We start from the raw sequence: 27,521 nt of genomic DNA on the forward strand, positions 1-27,521 counted from the left end.
CTTTGATTTCGTGCCTGCTCATTCCTGTGTCCTTTTACTTTTTTCTCCAATGAAATCCTCAACTTCTGTTGATCTCTAGCATGTTGATACCACCTTCAGTTATGTATATGGTACTCCTCATATTGTTTCCTTTACAAACTACGTCCAGGACTTTGTAACCAATAGCCTCAGCAGTTCTTCTTGGAGCTCTTGAATTCGTCGCTGAACCATGGTGCTTTCTTACTGCCGGGTCTGCTAGGCGGGGTCCTCAGTGGGGCGAGGTAGTCTGCGCAGGTGCTGATCCACTTCGTGAGGTTGTCTGCGGCCTGGCTGGGGTTCGCTGAGCTGGTGGGAGGGTGCTGGCTCAGGGATGCGGCGAGCTGGTCGGCAGTGATCTTGTTCCAGCTCCTGCGTGCAACTTGTTGCTGGTGATGGTGGATCGTGGTTCTTTTGAAGCTGAAGTGGATGCAGCTGTGGTCCGTCCAGTGGAGTCCGGTGGCGTGGCTGAAGACTATGTCCTTGCTGGATGAGAAGACTGGGTCGAGTGTGTGTCCGGTGTAGTGGGTGGGAGTGGTCACCAGCTGCTTGAGACCGAGGTTGTCCAGCAGGGTGGTGGTGTTGCGGTTGTTGTAGTTCTCCAGGTGGAATTTGAGGTCCACGAGGAAGGATGTAGTCAGCGGAGGGGAGGGCGTGCGGGCAGATGAAGTCGGCGATTTCGCTGAATTGTGTGCGTGGTCCCGGGGGTCTGTAGATGAGGGTGCCTCTGAGGGTGGTCTTGGGGTTGATGTGGATCTGGAAGTGCAGGTGTTTGGCGGTTGTGAGGGTGTCGTCTGTGTTGGTCGTGATGCGGATGGTGTTCCTGTGGACGATGGCGATGCCTCCTCCGGTCTGATTGCCGCGGTCCCTCCGGGTGATCTTGTATCCGTCCGGGATGGCGATGGCGATGTCGGGCGCTGAGGAGGCGTTCATCCAGGTTTCCGTGAGGAAGGCGACGTCTGGAGATGTGGTGTCGAGGAGGTTCCAGAGTTCGATGGCGTGTCTGTGGACGGATCGAGTGTTGAGCAGGATGCACTTCAGGTAGTTGCTGCTGGTGCTCGGCCTGGTGGGTGATCGTGTAGTGCAGGTCCGGATGCAGGTGAACTTGCAGGAGTGGCAGCTGAAGGGTGCGTCTCTGGGTGGCTCGGTAGCATCCCGGGATCCGACCGGTGTTGAGTGCGTTGAGTTCGGTGGAGTCGTAGGTCCGGCGGGTGGGCTGGCATCTGCGGGGGCCAGGGGTCCGGGCGCTGGGCGCGGTCCAGGCGCGAACGGGCGCAGGCGAGCTTACCTTTGGCGCACCTTCGGCGCTCAATCGGTGCTCCCGCTGCGCGCGTCCGCTGCGCGGTCGCACGGGGGGTGTCATAAGTAAGGGGCCGGGAGGGCGGGTCAGCTGGGTGGCGGGAGCGGGGCGGCGAATGGGCTGGTGGTGGGCGGGGCCGCAGGGAGGCAGCGGCGGGAACTCTGGTCAGGCCGGGCGGCTCAGCGGCGGCTGGGTCGCTCGGAAGGCAGCAGGAGGCAGCGGCAGGCGTGAGCAACAGGAGGGGTGACCCGGCCTAGTCAAAGGCACAGTGGTCTAAGGACATACGGAGAGAAATAGGGAGAACCCCGCCCTGGTAGGCCTCTGAAAAAGCTACCCCCCACACTGTAATAGATTGCCAGCTCCTTAGTCTCATGGTTGGCCTATCTACACTGAAAACAATGTTTTTGCATCCCAGACCTACCGTTTCTCCCCAGCTACACTGTTCAAGGACCTCATGGCTCCACTGCTATCTTGTCCACCCATTGAACAGAGCTAACCATTGCTATACCACTCCCATCTACAACAACCCAGACTAAAATGAAAACCTATTACCCAAACTAGAGAGTTGCATGGTCAGGCCTTGCTGACCTTACACACTGCTATCACATGCTAAAAGCCAGCAGTCTGTGTTTGACCGCAGTAGCGGTCGTATCCCCGCTGGCACACACTTGTGGGGAAAAAGCATGACTGGTGCATTGAGAGGCGTTAAGTCCACCCAAACAGGTCGGCCAACGTGCTTCTTAAGTCTTACTAATTACTTATCCGTTTCACCTACCAGATCACCCCCATGAAGCTGGATCTAGCTCGCATACGATGGGAGGAAAAAGAAGGCTGATTCTGCAGCATGCGTAATGACCATGAATTACCGTCGCCCAGAATCACTTTACAAATCCCTTCAATAATTTTTCTATTGAATATTACTTTGACTACCATAACATCTTCCACATTAAAAATGAGCTTTGCATCTCTTACTCTTGCCAATACTAAATCTAGTCCTGTCAGCTAACCTGGCACTTGAAACCCCTTTCTAGGTTCTAACATTAACATAAGAGGCAAGGTAGGCCTATTACTAATTGAATATTCCTTCTCTCTGCAACTCGCTAGTCGCCACCTGCCCAGACCTTCTGGGCTCGGACCCTTGCTCCCAGGCCGCCACACTAGATCAGTGGCTTACTAACACTTGCGATCCGGTGGCCCCTCTGAAGCGTACCACCATCAATCGCACTCACAATGCCAACAAATGGTTTAGCGCCACTCTCAAAGCCAAAAAACTGGAGCTAAGGCAGGCCGAACGAGCTTTGAGAAGAGCATATTGTCCCGTCCACAGACAGCATTTTACCACTGTGCTCAAAGAATATAAAACCGCCATTCTAACAGCCAAGACCGAGTACTTTTCGGGGCGCATCTTATCAGCCGAATGTCAATCTCGTGAGATTTTCTCCACTGTTCACGAACTGGCATCCTCAGACAGAACCGCACCCAAGATCCTATGGAGACCCGGGCAGCGGTTACATTGTGGCTGTGACCTCACGTCCTGGTCTGCCAAGAAGTGATGTTGGATATTCAAGAAGCCGCGGGACCGACTGGAGCGCTTGCTGTCCGCGTCCGGCGTCATTCGCGCTACTACAGAGTGTACACTGTGCTTCACTGACAGAGATTGATCGTGCATGATGCACTGGCCTTTGAGTGTATTGGTAAATTCAATGCAGTGACATGGGGCAACTTTGCATCTAAGCACATGATGGTACTGCTTGTGCCTGGGAGCTGCATTGAATCAAACCACCATTCGGCTTTAGGTCACGTGCTCCATCACAACAGCACGTAACCTCGTTAAAAAATGCAACATCCTATCAGAGTAGCAGAGGCGGCGGACTGGAGCCTTGTTGCTTCTTGCCAGTAGAGTTCCTCTGGCCCATGTAGCATTTGTTTCCCCACGCTTGGGCTCAGCTTTCACCGCATTTGCGGTGATTAATGGCAGGACCGACCCCGCGACCAGCATTGAGAGCGGCCCTACCATGAACCAAGACATCTGGCGACTGACTCTCTCGCATCGTGGAAATGCTGGGCTCCGCTTCAGGTAGAGTGGTGACAGGCAGAGCAGGGTGTGGGAGGATAGCGGCCAGTGATGATGCCCGTTAGGTGTTGTTCAGGTGTGCTGGTTGAGAGAGAGGACTCGGCTGTGTAATTTAAGCGATGAACCGTCCAACGCTTCTTGAAATAACAATTACAGCGCCTGTTGGGGTACCTCAGCATTAGGCTTGTCTAATCAATACCCGGAGGTGCTGCTGTGGAGTTAGCGTGTTTAGTACTGACTTTTGGGTGTTGGTTCTATGTCATGAGGCCAGAAACTAAGAGCTAAACTGATCTGTGCCACTAGCTGCATTGCACGCGCTGTCCACTTTGGGGTAATGATTGGTGTGGAATTTAAGGTAATATGTACTTGTCCATGGGAAAAGTAGCTTCATAATTCTACTTGTCCTGTAACAAAATCCACTTGTCCCTTTGGTGCCACATAGTGCGCCGTCAAATAATGGCAGCATTCTCATTACAGAAGAGCTCTGATAATAGCCTCCCTGGTTATGTCAGGCTAATACTATAGAGGGATTTGAATTTTGGGGGTTTTCACCAGCTCTTCTCTAATCTTTTCGCATACTGAGAAGGGTTGGAAATTTACCCCTGACAACAAAATTCTGGTGGGGTTTTTTCAGTGTTTTCAATATCTTAAAAAACAGTTATCAGTGGTTACACATTTTCGCGCCACTAAAAACCACAGAAAAAGTGTTTTTCCGATGTTTATACAAAGTTTTGCTTTTGTTATTGCTTGCTTTCTGCACTGAAAGAACATGGTATTTAGACAGTGTACTTATAGTGTATATAAGGTCCAAATAGATTTTTGCAAATTAACCTTATTATTGTAGTGCACCATACAATACTTCTTCAGTGAGTCTTTGGGTCATGTGCACTCGCTCGTTCCTTCCCATGTAATCTTCTGTGAAATGCCCCTCTCAGCATACCATCTAACAAGTGGCAAGGATCTCTTACAGGGAATCACTTCAGCTCGGGTATCAATTTTGGCAGGTCATCACACAACTTTTTAATATACGTAGCCGAATCACTGCAAATACAAACAATATGACTCCAATATTTGTTGAACTTGGAAAGAACCATTTTTGCAGAGCAGTACAAGTGGCACTGAGTTCAATGCTTTCCAAATGTCTGGTGTCATGTTTTCACCACTATCCCAGATGCTTGGTGAAATATATATTCTTGTCACTATACCTTGCATTGAATGTTTAAAGCCTGAGGTGTTGGCAATTCACCTACTATCAATACTGGCCCACTAGAAACTATGGTCTGATGTATTAAGGGTTTTTACCCATTCTCTGTGGGTAAATGTGATGACACATATTAGGAAATATTTTTATGAAACCAGCCATTTTACCTATCAGTGAAAGAATCAAATGCAGCCAAAATATCAAATATGAGTTTGAAATGTTCTGAATCTCTACAGTTTATAAAATAATTAAACTAGACCTAAAACATGAAACTAAACCCTGGATCTTTAGACCAAAGGCCACAAAACTGAATAAAGTAAAAGGAAGAAGAAACCACATTTTAGTGGCATCCCTAAAGAACAAAAATCAAGCAGAATAATGTTAGCCAGTCTTCCTTACTGCTAGCTTGTATAACAAAGTTACATTGTATTGACACCTTCAGGAAGAAAAAAATGACTCATTCTCTTTTTCCTTTCTTTGAATGGCATTTAGTTTGTGGTTGTGCAGGTGTTTTTTCAGTGTTTATATGTTTCCACCGGTGAGGGCTATTTATCTTTCAGTGGGGTTTTATCAGTTATTATAGGTTTAAACCTAAAACCCCTCAGCCTAAGCATAAGTAAAGTTTCTTCCAGGACTGGGAAAAATGTGGTACAGTATTTAAAAGTGAACTTTTAAACACTGAACAAATTTCCGCTGGGGCACACTCATCTTTGCTCATGCTAAAAATGCAATTTGCAAATATTTTCTAGGATTACTATTTCCTGGCCTACTTAAGGAAATTCATGTGTATTCATGAAAAATGTCAACCTGCATTAATACTAGGACATATATCATGGGTGCACTTTTGTGACTTTCTTTAACATTTGAGCCCCTAATTAAATCTCAGTTAACCAAGACCTTTTGTTTTTATTAAAACATTTTCTCTCCTATCTATTGGCTGCCTTCATTGTGTGTGACGGCATTCTGCTCTTTTGCAAAGTAGTTTTGTTCAGTGCCCGTAATTTCTATGGCAATGTGGCCATTATGGACCAAATACTGGCTGTCTAGTAAGAATGCACTGGCAAAAAGCACCACGACTACCTGATAATCCCTAGGTAGAGAAAGGAGCATAGTGCAGGCCAAATGAGTAACCAGAAAATTAAAATACCCCCGAACTTTGATACAAAGCTCTTATACCACCAAGCAAGCAAAAGAAGTCCTTAGAATCCTCTCCAGAATAGCGGTCTCTTCCAGCTAAGCATCTATCCATTCATCCTTTCACCCACTGATATCTAGCATTTCACCTTTACATTATCATCCACTTGTTCTTTCACCCATTAGCCTTTCACCAATCTATTCGTCCATCTGTTCATTTGTCAATCCATCCACTCATCCATATCCAAACCTACCCATCCATCTCCAAACCTATTCATTTCAGCAATCCGGCCATCCTTTTGCTCATCCATACACCTATCCTTTCACACCATCCATCTGTCCTCCATTTCACTCACTCATCCATCCATCCTTTCACTCATCCATCTACCCACCCTTCAACCCATCCATCCATCAATCCAGCCTTCCACTCATCCATCCATTTATCCTTTACATTCATCCATCCTTTCGCTCCCTAATTCATACACCATGTAACCCATCCATCCATTCACCTTTTCCTTCATTTTAACATCATTTGTCCATCCACCATCCCCGTCACTCAACCATCTGTCACTCACACATCTATCCACTCACACCCACCCTTTCACATTAATTGCGAGCCTTTGTCTGTCGAGCTGCAGACAGAAGAAGCCCATCAAGAGTTCCACCTCTCCTGTAGCTGCTAAAGTGGGGCGTTCATGAAGCCCCTGTTCAAACATATCCTTCCATCTCCAAACCTATCGATCACTCATCCATCCTGCCTACCTTTCACTCATCCATCCTTTTGCTCATCTATCCATCCTTTCACCCCACACATCTTCGTTTTCACTCACATTGATCATTCCTTTTGCTCATCCCTCCATCCATCCTTTCGCTCATCCATCCATTCACCCCATCCATCCTCCTTTTCACTCATATATCCTTCCACTGTTTAACTTCCTCCATTTATGCTTTCTCTCATCCATCCACCCATTCACCCCATCCATCTTCTGTTTCGCTCATATATTCATCCACCCTTTCACTAATCCCTCCATCCACCTTTACACTCAACTATCCACCCATCCATCCATCAACCCTTCCAGCCACCCACCCACTGATTCATCCATCCACCCAGCCATCCATTCATCTACTTCTTCTCACCCATTAATCCACCCTTTCATTCAGCCATCCCTCCACTCATCCATCCACTTTCACCCCATCCATCCACTCAACATCCCTTCATTCACCCTTGCATTAAGCCATTCATTCTTTCACTCATCCATCCATACATCCATCATTTGACTCATTCATCCATGCATCTATCCATCCAGCCTTTCACTCCACTCATTCATCCATGCATCTATCCATCCAGCCTTTCACTCATTAATGTTTGCATCTATTATCCACTCTTTCAATTATTCATCCATGCATCTTTACATCCACCCTTTCACGTATTCATCATGCATCTATCCATCCTCCCTTTCACTCATTCATCCATGCATCTATTCATCCACCCTTTCACTCACCCTACCACCTACCCTTTCAAATCCATTATGGGCCTTTGTCTGCGGACCAGCAGACTGAAGAGGCCCATCAAGAACTCCACAGCTGCTGTAGTTGCTACAGCTGTATGTTCGAAATGCCCCTGGTGCAGGCACAAAGTGAGACTAGAGGCCTAGTTCAAAGACAGAAATGGGGGTGGCCTTAGGCCTGCATTAAAACCTCATGGAGAAACTAATTAGCTTTAATGTCAGCCCTGGATGACTAAGATATGAGAGGCCAAGGGGAGCGTGTCAAGGCTGTTAGAGAGGGCAGTGGAGGGTGGTGGGGTGAGGTTAGCATGTTTAGGCACAGGTTGAAACAATGTGGAAAGGCAAAGTGGAAAGTAGGGAGTGCACGAGCTGCATGAGAAGAGAAAGCAAAGTGAGTTGAAGATGAGCTGGGATCTTGGGGCTGTATGAGGAGCAAGAGTGGAGCAGAGAACAAAAGGCAGCGGCCATACAGTTCAAGTCGAGCGAGAGGCCAAGAGGCAGATAAGGCAGCCTCTTACATGCCAGTGCTATGTGTGTACCAGAACTGCAGAAGCTGTTTGTCTAATGCTCGAAGAAAATAAAAGGAACAGGGGAGGGCCTGGAAGCTACACAAGTCTATGGAGCTGGCTGCAACTTTGAGATCTGCTTTATCACGTTATTCTGCTCTTATTCTGCTCTTGGGGAAATTAAAGTGCAGGCTCCAGGTTTTGCATTGACCCTTTCACCTCCATTAAACTGCTCAGCGCTACTTATTAACAAAGCTGTGCCCTCCAGGGTTGAACAGCTGTGTATTGGGTCACCATAAGACTGTCTACTTGTCCTTTGGACAAAATACAAATTAAAACCTCTTGCCCTCCTAAGAAATCTAGATGTCTCGGGCGTCGGGAGATAGGAATTCCCCACCCCTGTTTAGTTTTGGCCTGAGAGTAGTCCTAGTTTGTTAAATACCTACACTTCCTGGCTGCCCATTCAGCTTCGATGTTTTACTGCCTCAGCCTGTGCCCCTGTCCAACCTTGGTGTATGTCTACCTTATGTGCACAGAACTTTAATACAGAACTGCTTCTGAAAAACATGTTTAATATCCTGGTTACTCATTCGTTTAACACTATGATCTAGTGGTTACAAGAGGCAACAAGTGCTTTCAATAGCTGGTGCTTTGCAGTAGTTTTAAAACCCTGTAAGGGTTTTTTTGTTGGTCAAATGGGTGTAATTTCTAATATTTGTTTCCCTAATATGTTTCATTTCTTGATCTTTACTCTTGAGAAAGTGGCACTCGTAGTCCATGAAATGTCACTCATAAGTACACTAAAATTGTGAAACTGTCACACATAGCAATCTGAAACCTTGGCAGCTATGAACTATGGAGCTGCCAATCAGAGTGGAATAACAGCAAATCGGAGCGACAAACAAGGCTCTGAATGTAGACAGGGAAGGCAGAAGAAACCGATGCTAGATGTAGGAATGTAACTAGACAACGAAACTGGTATAAACTGGAATGAAGAAATTAGACGCCCAGTAGTTCACCATGAACAGAAACATGGAGCTGCTTCTTATATTCAGTTGTGAAGCAATATCCATAGGAGTTTGCTTCCTTAAATTGCTCTGTAAATGTCCATCAGTCTGATAATGACAACCTTGAAGACACTTCTTAGTTGCACATGGCCACTAGGCCCATTTACTTCCTGATCCTTGAGTTGTTGCTCCTCTTGTGCACCTAAGTTCTGTAAGTAACTTGAATTTGTCAATCATGACCCTAATCGACCTAAGGGTATAAGCAATAAGGTTTTGCTTGACCAGTAAAGCAAGTCAGCCGCCCAAAGTACCTGAACATACTGAACCAGAATTATTACTGCAGGATATGCAGCACAAGGCAAAATCTCCACCTCTGCCATCAGTAAGGTCTCTATGGAGGAAAGACTTTAGGTACTGTAGGACCACAGGCCTACTAAATGCTGAGCTCAACAATGAGTATGCAGCAGAACCTACACATTCTAAGGAGTGAAACATCTTAAACTGGAATACACCCGTATTTTATTTGAAATATGTTACTTGATACCTATTTGTTCAATTCCATATGCCCTTTGGTACCTTGAAGCAGATGGTAATGAGTGCTAGATAAAGGATATCCCAAATTAATACATAAACAAACTTTAGGAAATTAGTCACTCGTGCTGCATAGCACGTAGTGCTCTCAGTAAGCATGTACAGATTGTTGATAATGCACTCAATGTACTGGTATTCCCTGTAATATCACATTCAATGTTTTATAATGTCCTATGTTGTTTACTACACATTGTTTGATGCCTAGTGATCGAATATTAGAAACAGTAATATGATGAAAACAAACGAGACTGTTTGCTCTTTTCAGCTCAGTGCTGTGCAGATGCTTTGGAGCTCGCCAAGGAAGCAAGAAAACGAAATCTAGGCCCACTTCACCCCAATTTCAACTTGGTGAAGGTTCTCAAGAATGGACTTAACCGAAATCTTCCAGAAGATGCACACCTGAGAGTATCCGGCAAGCTCTGCATCTCCCTAACGCGTGTCTCTGATGGGGAAAACGTATTAGTATCAGAATTTGACTCCAAAGAAGAACTTATTCAGGTGAGTTTCAGGGTCAAGTGAACTGCAGGACTTAGAAGGGTGCACAGTCCTAGAACAATAGAAGCATTTTTTGCATCAGTGGTTTAAATTGGGGGGTCATGTTAAATTGCTCTACAAGATGTGTAACCTATCTGAAGTTAGAATTTTCAATTCTTGATTTACTTTCAACACACATGTCCTCTTAATAGAGGATGAAATGGCGTCAACAGTTAGTCCACTGAGCTGTTAACAGTTTCTTAATTTAGTTATCAACTTGGAGAACCACAGAGAACGAATAATTTGGTATTTTTCAAAAACTGCTGGTCTCATGCCTCCCTATTGACACTCCTCCAGCTCAGCCATTTTTAATTGATATTCATTTTAATTATTATACAAATTGTGAATTTCTGTTCATCGCCCTCAATTTCACAAATTGTTCCAGCATCTGTAGTGTCTAATTTCTTGCATTTTATTTCTTGGTTTGTAATCTCCTTTTTTCCATAATATCACTGGACAGTCTACTTCAAACAGTTGACCAGGGCAGCATGATACAAGTTCTTATTTGGCACCAAGAACACTTCTTAGAGTTGCCTGGTCTGCTTTGTTTATATTTGAGCCCAAAATGCTGGAAGATGTACTCTGCATCTGCCCTGGGCTGTCCAGGAAAGGGCAATGGTTGGGGACCTGAAGATGAACTTATTCTTTATTAATGGCAGGCGATGAGATGAGGTGTTGCCACATCGCCCGTCTGGTTTGTTTTCAATGGATGAAGCTCCTACTCAGACCTCAGGGACTGGATTGGAGATATGGTGAGTGACTGACGTGTCAAGAGCTCTACCAGTACCCCCATTTCATATTTCGCACAGAAAAAACTCGAAAGACAACTAAAGATCCATATTTCACATCATTCACACAACCAACTCTCTGAAATGTAGTATTTTTAGGGTCCCATTAACTGCATCACACTTTATTCGTAGGCCTTACATACTTAGGGATTTTTCTTCTTTGGGAGGTCGTTTCTGCAAATTGTATATTAGGATGCCCCCATTTGGTGCATTGGCTGCTTTGATCAAGGATGGGAATCCTCGTACCGTCTTTCAGGACCTTGTGATTAGTATACACTCTGCTCTGCAAATTACACAGAAATACAGGGAACTTTAGGCTCCATAAGACGGAAGATGAAACTAGAGTTTATTTTGCCATAAATCCTAGCAAATGAACTATGAATCATGGCCACTCGTTGAAAAGCTGGCCTTGCAGATCTGACTTTGCAAGTAGTTGTCCAGCTGTAGGGAAAACCTCATTACCCTCAAATAAGGATTACAATACACTCATGGATTATAACATACATTGGCAAAACAGACTCATCTCGCTTGTTTGACCTATAGGCCTTGCCAATTCTGTATGATAATGCTGATCAACTGAAAAAACATGATTTTTATGTACTCGTGTGTCATCACTAAGTCTGGGCAGAGAACTCTGCTCCAGTCTCGGCGTTTGCAGAGCTTTACGCGTTCCAGTTTTTTTTCCTTTGCTAGAGATCGTCAACATCAATTTGGCTAACGTAAGTGTGGAAAATCGACCTCCTGGCGAGATTTCTCAACGCAGGCGGTCAGATTTCTCATTGCATAAAAATCTACTTGAGTGGCAGAAAGGAAGCAGCACCTGCTTGCGCTGTGCATGGTGCCGTTTGCGATGATTGCACAGTGTGGAGCAGCACCTGGCACTGAATCACCACAAACAGCATTTATCTAAAGGAGCTCCGCGTAGCACAGCAGAGTTTTTTTTGCACTTTGCGGAGTTCGAACTCCGCCCAGGCTTAGTCATCTCATATGTTCATGTATACTTCATGACACTGGTGTGGCCTAGCATAATGCCATATGTATGTGCATGCTTCAGCATGTAATGCATCTGCAGTTTTGTTTATTTTTCACTTGCCTTTTTGACTTTTCTCTCTCTGAGAATATTGGGAAGGAGGAGTCGATGCTTGCACTTCTATTGCATGTGGTTAATGGTCATAATGGGTACAAGTTATTTACTACCTTGATTAGTATTTGACATTTGCTCAATCTGCACTTCATTTGTTTAGAGACCATTTTCACCTTGTACGTCTTGTTTTGAAAGGTTTGTAATGGTAGTCTCGACTCTTAGAGCTACTTTGATAAGCAGAGTATTAGTTTAAGTTTTCCCATCTGGGCTCTTGACATTTTGAATTGTTTCGTAACACTTTTCCCTTAAGCAGCACTTTATAATATGCTCACGTTTTGTGTGTCTTCTCCTGCATTCCCAGAACAGGCATATTGTCCAGAAACAACAATTTCTTTATTTCTTAAAATATAACATTTTATAGATTATCCTCACATGTAGATATATCCGACTTCCATGCTCCCCTTCCTAAATATGCTTTGATTAGTAGTCTGGGCTGTAAAGTGTTTTTTATTAGGAAAGTTGCTGTATCTTTAAATTTAAAAAAGGGACTGTGTCTGAATACAGTAGGCCCACTAAGATTAGAAAATTGTTTAGGAATGCTGTAAAAACACAGGAAGGAAGGATCTGGAACCTGGGAAGAGTTGTGAGGTATTACCCCCCCGGGCAGGATTCCTGTAGGGAAGGAGGGTTTTTGAGCAATATGTGCGGACAGTTATTTAGCAAACTGAGTAAGGACAGGACAAACGCAGTATGTGATGAAATAGTCGTACAAGTGGGTGAAGGCCAGATCTGTAACTCCAAAGACAGTTTGTGACGAGATTGTTGTGCAAGTAGGTAAAGGTCAGGTCTGCAGCCCCAAAGACACCATAAAAGTAAAGGGTACTGAAGTAGAGGCATTTTTTGATTCCTGTTCGAGAATAACAATCAGTGCAAAGGAATTTTCGCGGGTGTCTAATGGGAAGATTAGTTTGAGAAGGATGGATGTAAGGCCCGGGGGGTATGCTGGTCGCCCCATCTCTATGAAGGGTTATTTCTGGGACACAGTTGAATACAGGGACAGGACAAAAGTGTCCAAGGTCTATGTATCTACAGTCAGAGACAACATCCTGGGCTGGCAGGCACAGAAAGAGTTGGGGGTCTATCTCCATCCAAATAACAATCCCCAAATATTGATACAAGAAGTACAAGAGTCAAAGGAAGATTTGGTGACGGAGTTCAAAGAAGTATTTAGTGAAGAACTTGGGTGCCTGAAGAATTACGGCCACAAGATTAAACTGAAGGAAAACGCAAAGCCAGTGGTAGCCAAGGTAAGGAGGCTACCCATTGCCATCCAAGAAGCGGTGAAGGCTGAATTGGAGAAACTGTGCAAGGCAGGAGTCATCGAACCGGTGGAAGCGACAGAGTGGCTTGCGCCTATTGTAGCAGCCCAGAAAAAGGATGGGTCGGATTGGTTGTGCATCGACCTTAGAGCCTTGAACAAGGAGGTTGTGGTCGACCGGTTTCCACTGCCCAACATCACCCAGATGATGAGCATGCTAGAGGGCGCAAGGGTCTTCTCCACACTAGACCTTACCTCTGCTTATTTTCAGATCAAGCTGCACAAGGAGTCGTAAGAACTCACGGCGTTTGTTACGCCCATGGGCGCATTCAAGTTTAGGAGGATGCCCTTCGGCTTGGTATCGGCGGCAGCCGTGTTCCAGAGAATCATGGGGAACATCTTGAGAGAGATCCCTGGCGTCCTATGTTACCAGGATGATGTACTGGTGTTCGCCAAAGACCATGAGGAACACGACAAGAGGTTGAGACAAGTGCTGTCCAGGGTTAGGTTGCAAGGATTGACTGTGAGAAGAGAAGTGTGTGTTTGGCTGCAAAGAACTAAACTTTTTGGGACATAAAGTAACAGAGGGAATCCGTCCGAAAGCAGAGCTTCAGAACACCATTACGAACTTGGTGCCCCCGAAGAGCAAGGAAGAAATCAAGTCCTTCATGGGAATGCTGGAATTCTACAGCAAATTCATACGGAACTTTGCAGGAAGGACATTTGCAATGAGACAGCTACTAAAGAAAGACGCAGTGTTCAAATGGTGTGACAAATGCCAAAGAGTTGGAGGACGTGAAGAACGCACTCGCAGAAGCACCCAGCCTTAAATCTTTCATACCTAGTCGTGTGACTGTAGTCACCACCGACGCAAGTGCCAAGGGGCTAGGGGCAGTCCTCACCCAAGTAGGAACAGGCGGAGAAGAAACGATAGCTTTCGCCTCAAGATCTCTACAGAAGTCAGAGAGCAATTACTCCGTCATCGAAAGAGAGGCCTTGGCGGTGTTCTGGGCTTTGGGCAAATTTAGAGACTTTCTATGGGGCACAAAGTTCATTCTTCGAACGGACCACAAGCCATTGGTGGAGGTTTTCGGCAAGAAGGGCCTGGATGTGATCTCCAGCTGGGTTGTAAGTCTCCAAGAATACACATTCCATGTTGAATATGTCCCTGGAACGCAAAATCTTGCAGCAGATTGTTTGTCACGACTGGTAAGGGATAATGATGAGAACGAAGCGAAGGGAAAAGTGGAAGAGGAAATTGAAGACTACCGAGAGGAAAATGTGTGTGCTATAATTCAGAGCGCCATCGGAGAAGAAACGTGGAAAGAAGCACTGAGATCTGACTAGGTCTTGGATGTTGTGTGCAAAAGAGTAAAAAGCAAATGGAAACCTGAAGATAAGCGAGACGACGCTCTACGGCCATTCTGGATTGTCAAAGATGAGCGGTCTGAGGTCGACAATTATCTATTCAGGGGGACCAGGTTAGTACCCCCCACGGCTGTGAGGGAAGATCTGGTGGACATGGCTCATGATGGCCACCTAGGCATCCCCAAGACCAAACAAAGACTGAGAGAAGACTACTGGTGGCCGCGCATCAACCTCGCCATTGAAAGAAAAGTAAGAGACTGCATCCCGTGCAGCATCAGTGACAAAGTGCTGAAGTGTGTAGGCCACCCCCATCAGGACCTTGGGAAGAGTTGGCGTTGGACATCGTTGGCCCGCTGTCGGGTGATGTGCGCACGCCGTACATTCTGGTGCTCATGGATCTGTACTCCAGATGGCCGGAAGTAAAGGTTGTGCGCGAAATCACAACGTAGACAGTCATTGAGTTTCTACGAGAGTTATTCAGTAGACAGGGACAACCTTGAAGTCTACTCACGGACAACGGGGTGCAACTGTGTTCGAAAGAAATGGAGGACTTCCTAGAGGAGAGGGGGGATCACACACAAACGTTGTGCTTTGTACCACCCGAGAGACCAATGGTATGGTCGAGCGCTTCAACAAGACGCTCAAAGAGCATTTAGTTGGCCAAAACCAGCGGCGTGAACTGGAAGGAAGAAGTATGGAGGTGGGTAGAAGCATACAGGTTTACCCCCCACCAAACAGGCATCACCCCTTTTGAGTTGCTCCGAGCGAGAATACCCAACACAAAACTGTCGCCTGGCTGGATGGGGTGGCACAAGGGATGGTCAGACCACTCCAAAGAAGTGAAAGGACTAGAGACACAGAGGGAAGCAGTAGTTGAGAGGAAAGAAAGGTTTGACAGACTCCACTCAACGCATGAGGCAGGTTTCAAAGTCGGAGACGATATTAAGATCAGGACACCCACTGGCAGGGCAAGTTGGTCTGAATACAGTAGGCCCACTAAGATTAGAAAATTGTTTAGGAATGCTGTAAAAACCCAGGAAGGAAAGATCTGGAACCTGGGAAGAGTTGTGAGGTATCACCCCCCGGGCAGGATTCCTGTAGGGAAGGAGGGTATGTAAACAATTCCGAGAAGAGCAAAGGTTTCCCTCCCAGGGAACAGGGGAACGGTCCCTCACGCATGTGATAGGACAAGCCGGAGAATGACCAGACCGCCCAGACATTTTGAGCAATATGTGATGATGTAGCTTTCTGTTGTACACCTGGTTTCTTATGTTTCACCTCTGATGTTTCATTCTGTAGGGAAGGGGGATGTGTGGTATCTTCCACTGCCGCCCCCCCCCCCGCCCCCCCCCCTAGGCAGCTCAGTTTACGATGGAACTGCTCGCGGTGACATCACTTAGAATGTCACCGCGACCAGGATTCCAAGGCGAGCGCCGCCGAGTCAGTGAAGCTGTCACCTGTTGTGGCTGGGGTAGTTTTACACCTACGTTTTTTCTGAGCAAATAAACTACGGTTTACTCTTCATCCTACTGTGTCTGCCATGAGTTCTTGCTAATTTCACAGGGACCCATCGTGTTTACATTTGTGCTAAAGGGATCCCGTGATATAATTTATGCACCAGTTTCCCTTTTACGCAGCAATTGTAAAGTTTTCCTTGGTTAATACCTTCTTAAAAAATACATGTTAAGTCACCCTGTACTATTTACCTTCTAGCTCAAGGCTTCTCCATACAGGAATTTTAATTGTTTAGTTTATTTTTCTAATTATTTAGAAAGTGTTTAGTATCAAAGTCAGTAGTTATCTCGCTTTCACCTGATGTTCCTCTACCACCAGCGTAACAAGGTTATAGTACCACAAAGTTATCCTATATGGAACTGTCTTTGGGTCGATCTGGCGTCTATTGAAAACTTTAAAATCTCAAAACGGATGCCATCTCTAACCCTGCCTCTGAAGGAGTCTGGCTCCTTACTGAGTTTTGGTACTGATTTGTTACTGGAACCTCCAAAAGCCAGCATCTTTGTAAAAGTGTCTTCTAAAATGTTCATGCACATATCCAAGAAGAAAGCATGTCTTACACAGATCACTGGTTCTTAAAAAAAAGAAAATATGCACGGTGGAGAGAAGTTGTCTCTTAACTGGCATCCTTATTGACACACCTGATCCTGTCTTCTTGCATGCTCCTTTTTCACACAGGGACTTGCACAGGATCCGAAGTCACTCTCAGTACAAAATCCAGCTGATCTGTTTACTTCTAGCTGTAAGGGGCATGAGTCTAGAAATGTTTTTTTGTTTTCGTCTTCTGGGATCCTTCTTTCAAGAATTTCCTCCTTGGTGGTTTGGTGATCCTACTATCGTATGTATACTTCCTCACTTCGTGTTTACTATTCATTAAATATGGCTTTCTCAAACCTGGACAGCCATAGTTTAATCAGGCTCTTTAAACTACCCTTAAGTTCAGTACCATAGTCTCGTGATTTTTCGAGTAGAGCTGTCCCCATAACCTCCCCCTTTCCTCATCCTATGAAGGTATTTTAACTTCAGATAATCCTACATTTATCTGGTCTGTTTTCCAAAGGTGTACCAAAAAAATCTTCAGTCATGAAATCTTCTTTTCATATTTTGGGCCTGGAGGAAACCATGTTCCGTCCTTATCCTGGTATAAAAATAAATACAGGTTTTGAGAAGGTTGTCAGGGTGTCTCTGGGAACCTGGAAAGGTGACTTACTTGCCTTTTATCAAAACAGTCTTCTTCCCGTACCACTGACTGGATTTTACATTGGTATAACTCTCAAGAGCTTACTACAAAATGTCGCCACTCCTCATCCTTCCAATTTTATGATCTACAAGACCTTTAAGGTAAGACATCTACTTAAGTTCGAAACATCATTTCCCAGCAATAAAAAAAGAGATTTTGATATAAATAAACATTTCTCCACTCTTGAAAGACTCACTGAAACCCACCCTAAATAAGCATTACGAATAGTCATCCTAAATATCTGTTGTTCATTCCTCTTTTTTCAGCTGGAGACTCCGTTCTAAATCTCACCAAAACAGTGTTGTCTACTGTTCCAAAACATATTGTCCACTAAATCTTTCTGGTAGGATCCTTCTGACGTGATTTAATTGACTTGATGGCCACTAGAATGATCCAATAATACCAGAGTATACAACTGTTGACAGTATTTGACATTAATATCGATATATGGGCACTGTGACTGAATTGAAGCCAATGGTTTAATCAGCCTCTTTGCTTGGGTCACTTGGTCCCAGACCCACTGCATTGCTGAAAGAGCATGGGGTGACTCTGATATAGTTGCCCAGCTAACACTCCAGTCCGTTGAGAGGTAAGATTCTGGTATCCCTATGTATTTAAACAAGCTAATGACCAGGTTTTGTGGGGTTGGCCATAAACTAGTGGAGAATGCTTTGATGCTCATATAATCTACTGCCACCTCTCCGGTAGTCACGGACCATAAGTGTATATCTCTCAGCACAATTGTGCAGGTGAATGTCAACAAGAGTGTTTACCTTATGCATTTTGTAAATCAAGTCACTTTTCTGGGCATGCTGAACTCCAAAGTAAATAACTGAACCAAAATATTTGTCATGGTACAGCAAATAATTATGTAAGATGCCTCTACGACCAGGGTAGGCGAAGCAACTCAACCAAGTTTCATGCTTTTCTCACGTCTGCCTCGGACAAAGTTGTTGATTCCAGAGGTTTTGCAAGTTTCAGTGATAAATATCAAATTGTTTACCCCTTAGAAATGAACCAAGCACAACTTCGTAACCCTTTCATGTATGCTACAGTGAATAACGTTTTGTTTTCAAGAGAAGTACTGAGTCAAGATGTTTCGATTTTGGGAATATAATATATTCTGTTGATTTACTGTTATTTGCTAAAATAGCCTCGTCAGACTCACGTTTAATTATTATTTTTGTGTCTCCACAGGCTTTAGTTTGTAGCTCATTCGTCCCAATATACTGTGGGCTAATTCCCCCTTCCTTTAGAGGCGTGGTAAGTATTGCCTTGATAATATTCTATAATTCCTTCAGTTAGTACAGTGCCTGTAGATCATTTTTTAAAAATACGAAATGACGATGCAGCCTATTACCATGTACAGAAAGCAACTCTACAGTAATCGCATGAGTCTTTCTATGCCATACTAGAGGAGGTTTTTGTAAGCCTGGGTGTATCTCGGCCAAAATCAGGCTACCACAAACCATGCTCAAAAGAGAACAACTCAGTAACCAATGATCATAGTTTGGTAGCGTACACATCTTCACTTTTGATCTGATTGGGGTTAGTTTTAAAATGCATACCAATTCTATGGGGTAACCAATAAAACATGTTTTGGACAAATAACATAAAAATTAAGCATATTGATGCAAATTCTGGTGCAAAATCTACCAGATCAGGGTTGCAAAGGAGACCGTGTACACAGCTACGAGGGTTGCTCAGAGGATCCAGGCTGGTTGGTGTTCCCAAGGATTTATTGTTATTGTTATCTGAGGTTTGTATAGCGCCAAATCACCGTCAGGTCTCTAGGCGCTCATGACAGAAGCAGTAACAACAACTGAGTAGGTAAACAGAAGGTACAGATATAACACGAGTGGGCCAACTCACACCAGACTTTTAAAGCTGCATGAATTCTCTGCTTGTCCAACATTCTAGCAAGGAAGAACATGCTTCTAACTCTGCTTCACTGGCACCCAGAAGCTCTAGTCCTTGAAATGCCTACAAGCGGGGTACTTCTGACAGCAAGCAAAAGCTGGTCATGTGATTTGGTGAAACTGTAGGCTGACCATTTAGATAGTATTTGGATAAGATCTTGATTCTTTCTGCATAGCTCCCGCCGTGGACTGGTCCTGTGATCTCCCCAAGTGTCCTGAATTTATGCTAGAGCTCTTCAATGGCTGAGCTCTTTCTTAACCCCTTCCACGCTCATGACGAGCTGGGCTCGTCATGGCGTAGCCTCCTCGCACGCTGATGACGAGCCCAGCTCGTCATGTAAAGTGCGATTCCCAAAATCTCAGCATACGAGCAGAATAACGGTAGCGCGCATGAGGTTAAACAGAACACAGAGTGTTAAAATGGGGGAGTTTTCATCTAAACCAAACCCAATCAGCTATGGTGTTCCACAGGGGGAATGGTGATCTTCTCGTAGGAGCTCCAGTAGTCTTGGTCCGCCATCTCAGACCCACAATCCTTATGGGGAAAGTAGGAAGTTAGAATAGCTGCATTGCCTAAACCCTTACAGCCGCAAAATAATTCTTATTATTATTAATCTTTTTTAGCTGTAATGGTGTGTGTGTGTATAAATAGTGCAGTTATATTTGCCTCTGCGCGTGTTGTGTATTTAGAATGGTAAATACACACTTTATTATGGTCAATGGCCAACCCTCATAATAGGGGTGTGTGTGTTTGTGTATACCACAGTATATGTTGATGCACTTCATTAGTGTTATATAACTTTGGGCTGGTGTGATAACCAGTTCTGGCTCAGAAATAGTATCCAGAACGGAGCTCTAGTCTCTAATCAAGCACTAGCGACTTCTGAACACTAATCTTGATTTGGTTTTCATAAAATATGATTTAATAGTTTGCTCTTCCCACATCTTTTTAGCTTTTGCTAGAGGTGGATGATGTGAAATTAGCCAATTCTTTTAGGTCTGGCTTGACAGCACACCGTCACCAGATCATACGTGATCAATACAAAAATAACCTTTCAGAAGTAGTACTACTGGTTGACCAAGGAAAGCTACCACCTTGATTTTGTTAGATCTATCGGCGGCGTTTGACACTGTCTCACACAATCGCCTACTGGAGATTCTTCATTGAAAAGGAATTTATGCTAAAGCACTTCAATGGCTGAGCTCTTTCTTAAACAGAACACAGAGTGTACAAATGGGGGACTTTTCATCTAACCCAAAACCCATCAGCTATGGTGTTCCACAGGGGGAATCCCTGATCCCCCACAATCTTTAATGTCTGTGTCATCTCTGGCAAAAATCAGTGAGAAGTAGGGCTTTTGCATTTGCTCCTATGCAGATTATACCCTACTGCTGATAACCATTGAAGAAGGGCACAAGAACACTAGATTAAAACTGAATAACTCTCTTTGAGATGGCAACCTGGATGGCAGAACTCTGCCTTAAATTAAATGCAGGGAAATCTGAAATTGGAAATTGTACTTTTTTTTTTTTTTTTTTTTTTTTTTTAGTCCTCATACGCCAAAAGATATTCTGAGTACAATAACCATACCATTCACTACGCAGCAGATGAGCCCCACAGGAGAATTTTTTGTTGTTGTTGTAAGCTCGGAAGATCTTGATGGATGCACTTTCTGCAGATACTCTTAGGGTGAGGGAAGTAGTCAATTCAGTTAATCTAACTTTCCAACCACGGAACTGATCCTAGGGTAGTTTATTCTACAAAAAGGCTTAATCATTGGACAGGTGTTTTTTTTTTTTTTTATTCTTTCCAAAAACAATGCTACAACTTCTCCAGCCAATTAATGCAAGGAATCCAAAAATGTTTTTTCCTCTTCCAATCTAACCTGTCTAAATTCAGTGTATATATAATTGCATTTATCCAGTCTAAGTAAATAAGTGCAGTATCTTTTAACCAGGATTCACCTGTATATCAAAATTAAATTCATTTTTCATACCTTCAGATACCGTAGACCAGAAATTATGGGCAGGGCAGGTTAAAAAATGTGAACATCATCCGCTTTTTCCTGCTTGTACTTTGGGCAGCAGGGAATTGTATCTTTCGAAAATGTAGAAAACTTAGCAGAAGACCAGTATACTCTATAAAGAGAAAACAGATGGTTGTGTTTTAAATTGGCGGGAGATACTGTGGTATGTATTAAGTCAAAATATACTTGCCATAACTCCTCTAAATCTGCATCCGGCACGTAGTCTCCCCATAGGTGGACTGGCAAGGTAAAATCACCATCATCTGCTTCCAAGATAGTCCAATAGAACATTGCTGTCTTTATCTTCCTGCTCTTCCCCTGAAGCAGTTTCTCCACAGCAGTCTTTACTCAGACTTCCGATCCGACAGCCTGGCTCCAGCTCTTAATTTGAAGATATTTAAACTTGGCTAGGTTGTTCTCCGTCAAGTTAGAGATCTCATCCCAATTTAACAGCAACCCCTCAGGCATCAACAGACACCAATATTTTATATCGGCATCCAACAGGGGTTTTGCAAGAGTATCTTTAGTCTACTCTGGAGAGCCCGGGGATTCCCAAATAGGAGCAATGGCTGTGTAGTATGCAAAATTCAAAGATTTCCTTAATCTTGCCCAAGTAAAAGCCATGTCCCTCAATATCTTCAGTCGAAACTTAAACAAAAAACCATGGGATCCCCCTTGAATTTCTGTCAACATTACCTCAAACATTGTACCTATTTCTGTGCTATCTGGTTTGTCGAATAACGTTATCCCTGCCTTGAGTAACAATGTCCAAGCATAGAACTTCAGGTCTGGGGCACACACTCCACCTTGGCTATTCTTCCTCCGCAATTTCCTCCATGAAATCCTAATACCCTTTGAGGCCTATACGAAAAAATTCCATTTCGCTTGTATTTTCCTCCGCTTATCTTCCTTAAAAACTAGAGGAATATTCTGGAATAAAAATATTAATTTGGGCAAAAGCATAATTTTCACAATATTTACTCTTCCAATTAACGTAAGGGGGAGAAGAGACCAGCTCTTTAAAGAATCCGTGATTTCTTAATCAATTTTAGCAAGGTTTCTGTCCGTTAGTCGTTTGATATCCTGTGTAATTTGAATCTCCAGGTATCTTATCTCTTGTTTTAAAATCGGAACAGAGGTTTCTATTTTCCAAACCATGCATTCAGACTTTGACTGATTAATCTGATAACCCGATCTTTGACCAAACGGAGTACCTGCACTGTAAATTAGCGGAATTGCTTGTGTTAGGTCTGAAGTGTAAATCATCATATGGTCAGCGTAAAGAGAAACTTTTTTTCCCCAGTTTTTGTATTTAAAAGGTGCAATATTAATATTTTGCCTAATTTTCTCCGCTAAAGGCTCGATATACAAATTAAAGAGTAGAGGTGAGAGGGGCACCCCTGTCTTGTCACTCTTTTGATAGTTATAGGTGCTGAGAGGCTGCCATTGACAAATACTCTGGCTATGGGATGCTGGTAAAAAGAGGAAATGGCTCTACAAAAATTCATACCCAAGTTGCATCTCTCTAGTACTTTGGCTAAGTATACCCAATTTACGCGGTCAAACGCCTTGGTTGCGTCGAGTGTAATAATCGCCATTGGGAGTTTATACAGAGTTGCCACATCGATTGCCCCCACTAATGCTTGAGTCAGATCTTGTATGGTGCATCCCTTCACAAACCCCTTTTGATCACACTGCAATAAATTGCTGACTACCCCATTTAATCTCTCTGCTAAAATCTTAGCAAGATACTTGAAGTCAAGATTCAGCAGAGAGATTGGCCTATAGGATTCACACTGCGACGTTTGTTTAAAGGGCTTGAGAATAAGAACCACCGTTGCCTCATTCCATGAGGGAGGGACATTTCCTCCTTCCTCAAAAATAGACGAAAAGAGCCTATGAAGCACAGGAGCAATAACTGGAGCTAAGATCTTATATAGTTCAGCCGGCAACCCGTCCGGGCTTGGGGCTTTACCGCTCCTGGCCGACTATTACCTCAACCACTTCCTTCAAGCTGATACATCCATTTAAGTTATTAGATGCCTCACCCTCCATTCTCAATACTTCATATTGCTAGAGCTATGCTTGAATTAAGCTATCCTGCGGAGATAGGTCTTCTTTATATACCTGGTCAAAATGGTTAAAAAAAGCTTCCTCGATGTCAGAAGCGATTTCTGAGATCTCACCCGTTATACCGGTCGAGGCTCCTTTAATCCTGTTCCAGTTTTGTTCTTTTTTTGTTTTCCAAGCTAAAAGCTTCCCGCTGGCTTCCCCATACTCAAAATGAGCAAGGGAACTGGCCTGCCAACGTTTCCTGAGTCTAGAATCAAGGACCTCTTCTAATTGTAATTTACAAGCTAAAAGCTCTTGCCGGATATTTGGTTCAGAAGATAAATTCGGGGCTAAAAGATCACGTTCTAGCTTGGCGATTTTTGTCTCGACCCCAGATATCATTGCCCTAAACTTTTTTTGCCTTGTTGATTGAATGGCAAAAATGACCTCCATCAAATAAGCTTTATAGGAGTCCCATACGATTTCAAGTGGGGCAGTTTCTAGATTTACCTCAAAGAACCTCTGAGTCCTCTATCAGTTTTTTACCACCTCCCCTCAAACAGAATACTTCGATCCATGGTCCATCTTTTAGTACTCTGCTGCCCCGAAAGCTTCAAAACTAGAGAAACTGCCGAGTGATCTGAGAGATGCCCTCCAAGATGGTTTCCTCCTTGACGAAACCGCATAACTCATCTGCAAACAGAAAAGAATCTAGTCTAGATTTGTGTCCTAGCTTTTTATTATGACAGTTGTATTCCCTTTTTGTAACCCATTTTTTCCTCCAAATATCCTTCCAACCCAACTGATGCATAGCATTCATCAAGAGATCTTGTTTTAGAGTTGTGCATGGACTTGTCCTTGTACGTTTTGTCCATTTGAGGATCCAAAACTAGATTAAAGTTTCCTGCTAAGATTAGAGGATCATTAAAATCAAGAAGTTCTTCCAGCAATTCTCTGAGCGGGAGGGGGTCATCTAAGTTTGGACCAGTAACCAGCAACTGTAAATTTATATGAATGATACTTTATCTTTGCTATGGCCTATCTCCCCTTTTTATCGACTTGGACTCTTCTACTACAAAAGCTGGATTCGTTTTAACCAGGATAGCAACCCCTCTTATAGTTACTTGCTGAGAGGTGCATATGACATGCGGAATCCATTTTTTTCTTTTGCAAACCTCCCTTAACTCTTGTTCTGTGGAATGAGTCTCTTGGAGAATAAAAATCTGCTCAGGCGCATCTTTCAAGCACTGGAATATTCTCTCCCTTCTATGCTTTACCCTTAGACCATTTAGATTCCATGTCCTATATAGATCCTGAGCTGCACTAGCCTGTGATAGAGCTTCCTTGATAGATGGTGTAGATTATTGAATAACCTAAATTGGCAAATCGGACATTATTTTGGTTTTTTTTTTACCCACATGCTCACCACCCAGTGCCCATCTCCCACCCTCCCTCTGACCCTTCCCTTCCACTCCCCCCTCCCCCCCTAGTGCTCCCCCGGAGAACCCCCCTTCTTCTTGGCCCTACTCTGGAAATTGTACTTTTTGAAGGAGCTAACCTTATCTGGAATGCCACTTGGTGGCCCTAGACATTGGACCAACAAGCAATGCGCAAAAAATTCGGGGGTCCTTATGGACAATACCCTATCCATGCAGGACCATGTGCGGGTTCTATGTGGAAGAAGGTTCGGGATGTTGAAGCTCTTAACGGCTATTTCTTTGGATCCTGCAAGACTGTAGGAGAACTATCGTGCAAGCACTACTTGCCAGTAGATTAGATTATGGTAATGCACTGTTCGTAGGCATTGCAGACTACCTCTTCACATGCCTACAAGTAGTGAAAAATGCCGCAACTCTCATTCGTCTACCATGAGTTCTTAGCACAGCGACCTGATATCCTTCTGTATGAATATTGCGCTTTACAAATAAACTAAATAAGAGCAACGCTTAGGCCCCCACCAACATGCTGGATATATTGAATACAATATTTGATTGGACAGGAGTTGTGTGCGTCAACTCGACTAAGAGTGCTGGTCTTGTTTGTTTGCTCTATAGGAAAACGTAAACCCAATAAGCACAGTTGAGTTGCTTGTGGTGCCTGTTCAATGATCAATGATTATATAGGCATGATATGTTTATTTAAAGTTACAGCAAAGGCAGCAGACTTGGTCTATAAAATCATGTGTGGGAGTAGGTCACCTTTGAGGGTAGATTGGCATTACACTGTGTTAAAGCCTGTAGAGCGATATTTTGTTACATTGAATGTCAGATTATCACAGTAGGCAAGTGTTTTGGTGTTGGTTGCCCTCTCTGACAAACCCTTGCGATAAAAGAGACTTGTCTGTTTGGCCCTATTTTGTAGATTAGTAATTAGAACTGATGCATCATGGTTGCAAACAGTAGTCCCAATTAGTTTATAGCAACAAACCAATGATAAAGGCTTGATTGGTTCGTTAGGATAAGTTACTTCAATGCCACAGGTCTGATCTATTTATTATGAAAAGTTATGAGAAAGGCAGTAGGCCGCCTTATTTATTGTGAAAAGTATTTGTTAAAGCGAATAGGCCTTTAACTTTGGATTGATATTACGTATTACACTGTATTAAAAAACATAGACTGGTATTTTATTACATGGATAGTCACTGATTACCATACCTGTTAAGAGAGCTCATGTTGGCTATCCACTTTGACAAACCCTGGGGGTAGAAGACATGCGCCGTTAGAATCCATGTTAGGCCATTGAAAAAGGGGTTGTATATTTATAATTTTAGGACTGTATGTGTGATGGGTACCTTGTGGGACAGCATTTGTTCATTAGATCAGGCCAGAGCTGGTTATGCAGTGAATGCAATTATAAAGGCTATAGACCGGATTCATTCATTGGGAAAATTGTTGGATGCCATAAGTCTCACCTGTTAAGTTAGGAGAAAGGTAGCAGAGCTAACTTATTTATTATAAAAAACATATGTTAAAGCAAACAGTTGATTGTTATCACACCTTGTTGATTGGTATTTTGTTAAGCTGAATCTCACTAATATCCTCAGCAGGCGAGGATTTTGGCGAATGCAGATTTGAGATAATCCTTGCTAGACCACCTTAGGGGACCTGAAAGGTTAAGTTATCAATCAGGCTCTTGTAATAAAAACAAGTCAATAAAAATACCTAGCTACAAATGTCTGTCGGTCTATCTTACTGCCCACTTCTACCATTGGTCTATTAGAGTGTCATTCTAACTCTGCTTCCATTCAGGAAAGTATGCCGCAAAGGCAGTTGGTAAGCCCACTTCAGCCGTTGGCTACATTGCTCTATAAGTGACTGCATTTTGCCTGTTCGGGGGAGTCCTTTAGTTTTCAGTGTTCTATTTTTATAGGTCCTGATTAGGGTCTTTACTTTAAATAAATATATATCGTTTTTTTTTTTTTTTAGACCATACTTTAGCTCCCCAAGCAGAGCGCTATTGGACCCTCACATATTGCTCATTTTATCTGCAGTGCGACGCATACTGATGCGTCTAAGTCAAGTATCCATCTTGGAATGGTCTTGTCCATTGTCTATTGTTTTAAGATGGCCAACACCTTGCTTCTAAATGTGGTGGCAATGTTTGAACTTTAAAATACAGATAGTCTATGTACAATATAATTGCGAGACAGTTGCCCACTGCTAGGATTTTTATTTTTTAGATAAAGACTACTGGTTGAGCAGCAGCTTGTCTTTTTTTCTACTTTAATTCTCATTCATCATGGTTGAACTTTTGTGTGTTTTTAATGAGGATGTGCATTGAGTAAATGCAAGATTGATTCAGTAGGTGGACAAATGAATGCACAAGTGCAAGGATGAGTGTGAGTATTTTTGATGATGACTTGAGTGCCTTATCCCCCTATTGACTGAAGAGGCGTTTTCAATTATCAACCAGACTGATTTATACTGCTAACTTTTCTGTTATTCATCTAATTTCACCTGCGTAGTGGAGTTATTTTTATTTTTTTAAAGAGAAAAAAATATTGGAAACAGGTTTATGTGTGGAGAAAAACAGCAATACTTTTAATGGGAAAATACTTAAGAAAAATGCTTGTAGGGAACATTTTTTGGGAACACTTCATCTTTATGATGTAATCAGTGGATTTGCACAATTTCTTGAAGTGAAAAGTGTGTTTACTTTACAAAATGTCGCCGGTAGTTATTCCATTCAATCTGCTCTAGCCTTATTCTACTCCCCTGTACTGCCCTAGGCTGACGTTTCAAGACCTCGTGGCATTTTGTTAGTTAATGAGTTACGCTTCTGTACTTTCATTTCAGCCTCCATCACATTTATTGTGTAGATAAGACGGAGTCATTTATAAT

General features: G+C 43.4%; 1 protein-coding gene across 1 annotated transcript in view; it reads left to right on the top strand.

The window, feature by feature from the left end:
• Positions 1-27,521, top strand: part of LOC147751738 (patatin-like phospholipase domain-containing protein 2) — a 223,660-nt gene that overhangs the window by 57,859 nt on the left and 138,280 nt on the right. The window contains exons 2-3 of the mRNA XM_086934023.1: positions 9,602-9,834; positions 18,381-18,446. Of these exons, the coding sequence (XP_086790149.1) occupies positions 9,602-9,834; positions 18,381-18,446 (299 nt within the window). The remainder of the gene's footprint in view (positions 1-9,601; positions 9,835-18,380; positions 18,447-27,521) is intronic.

Source organism: Lissotriton vulgaris, chromosome 1_1 (genome assembly GCF_964263255.1).
Source record: "Lissotriton vulgaris chromosome 1_1, aLisVul1.2, whole genome shotgun sequence".
In the NCBI taxonomy this organism is placed as follows: domain Eukaryota; kingdom Metazoa; phylum Chordata; class Amphibia; order Caudata; family Salamandridae; genus Lissotriton; species Lissotriton vulgaris.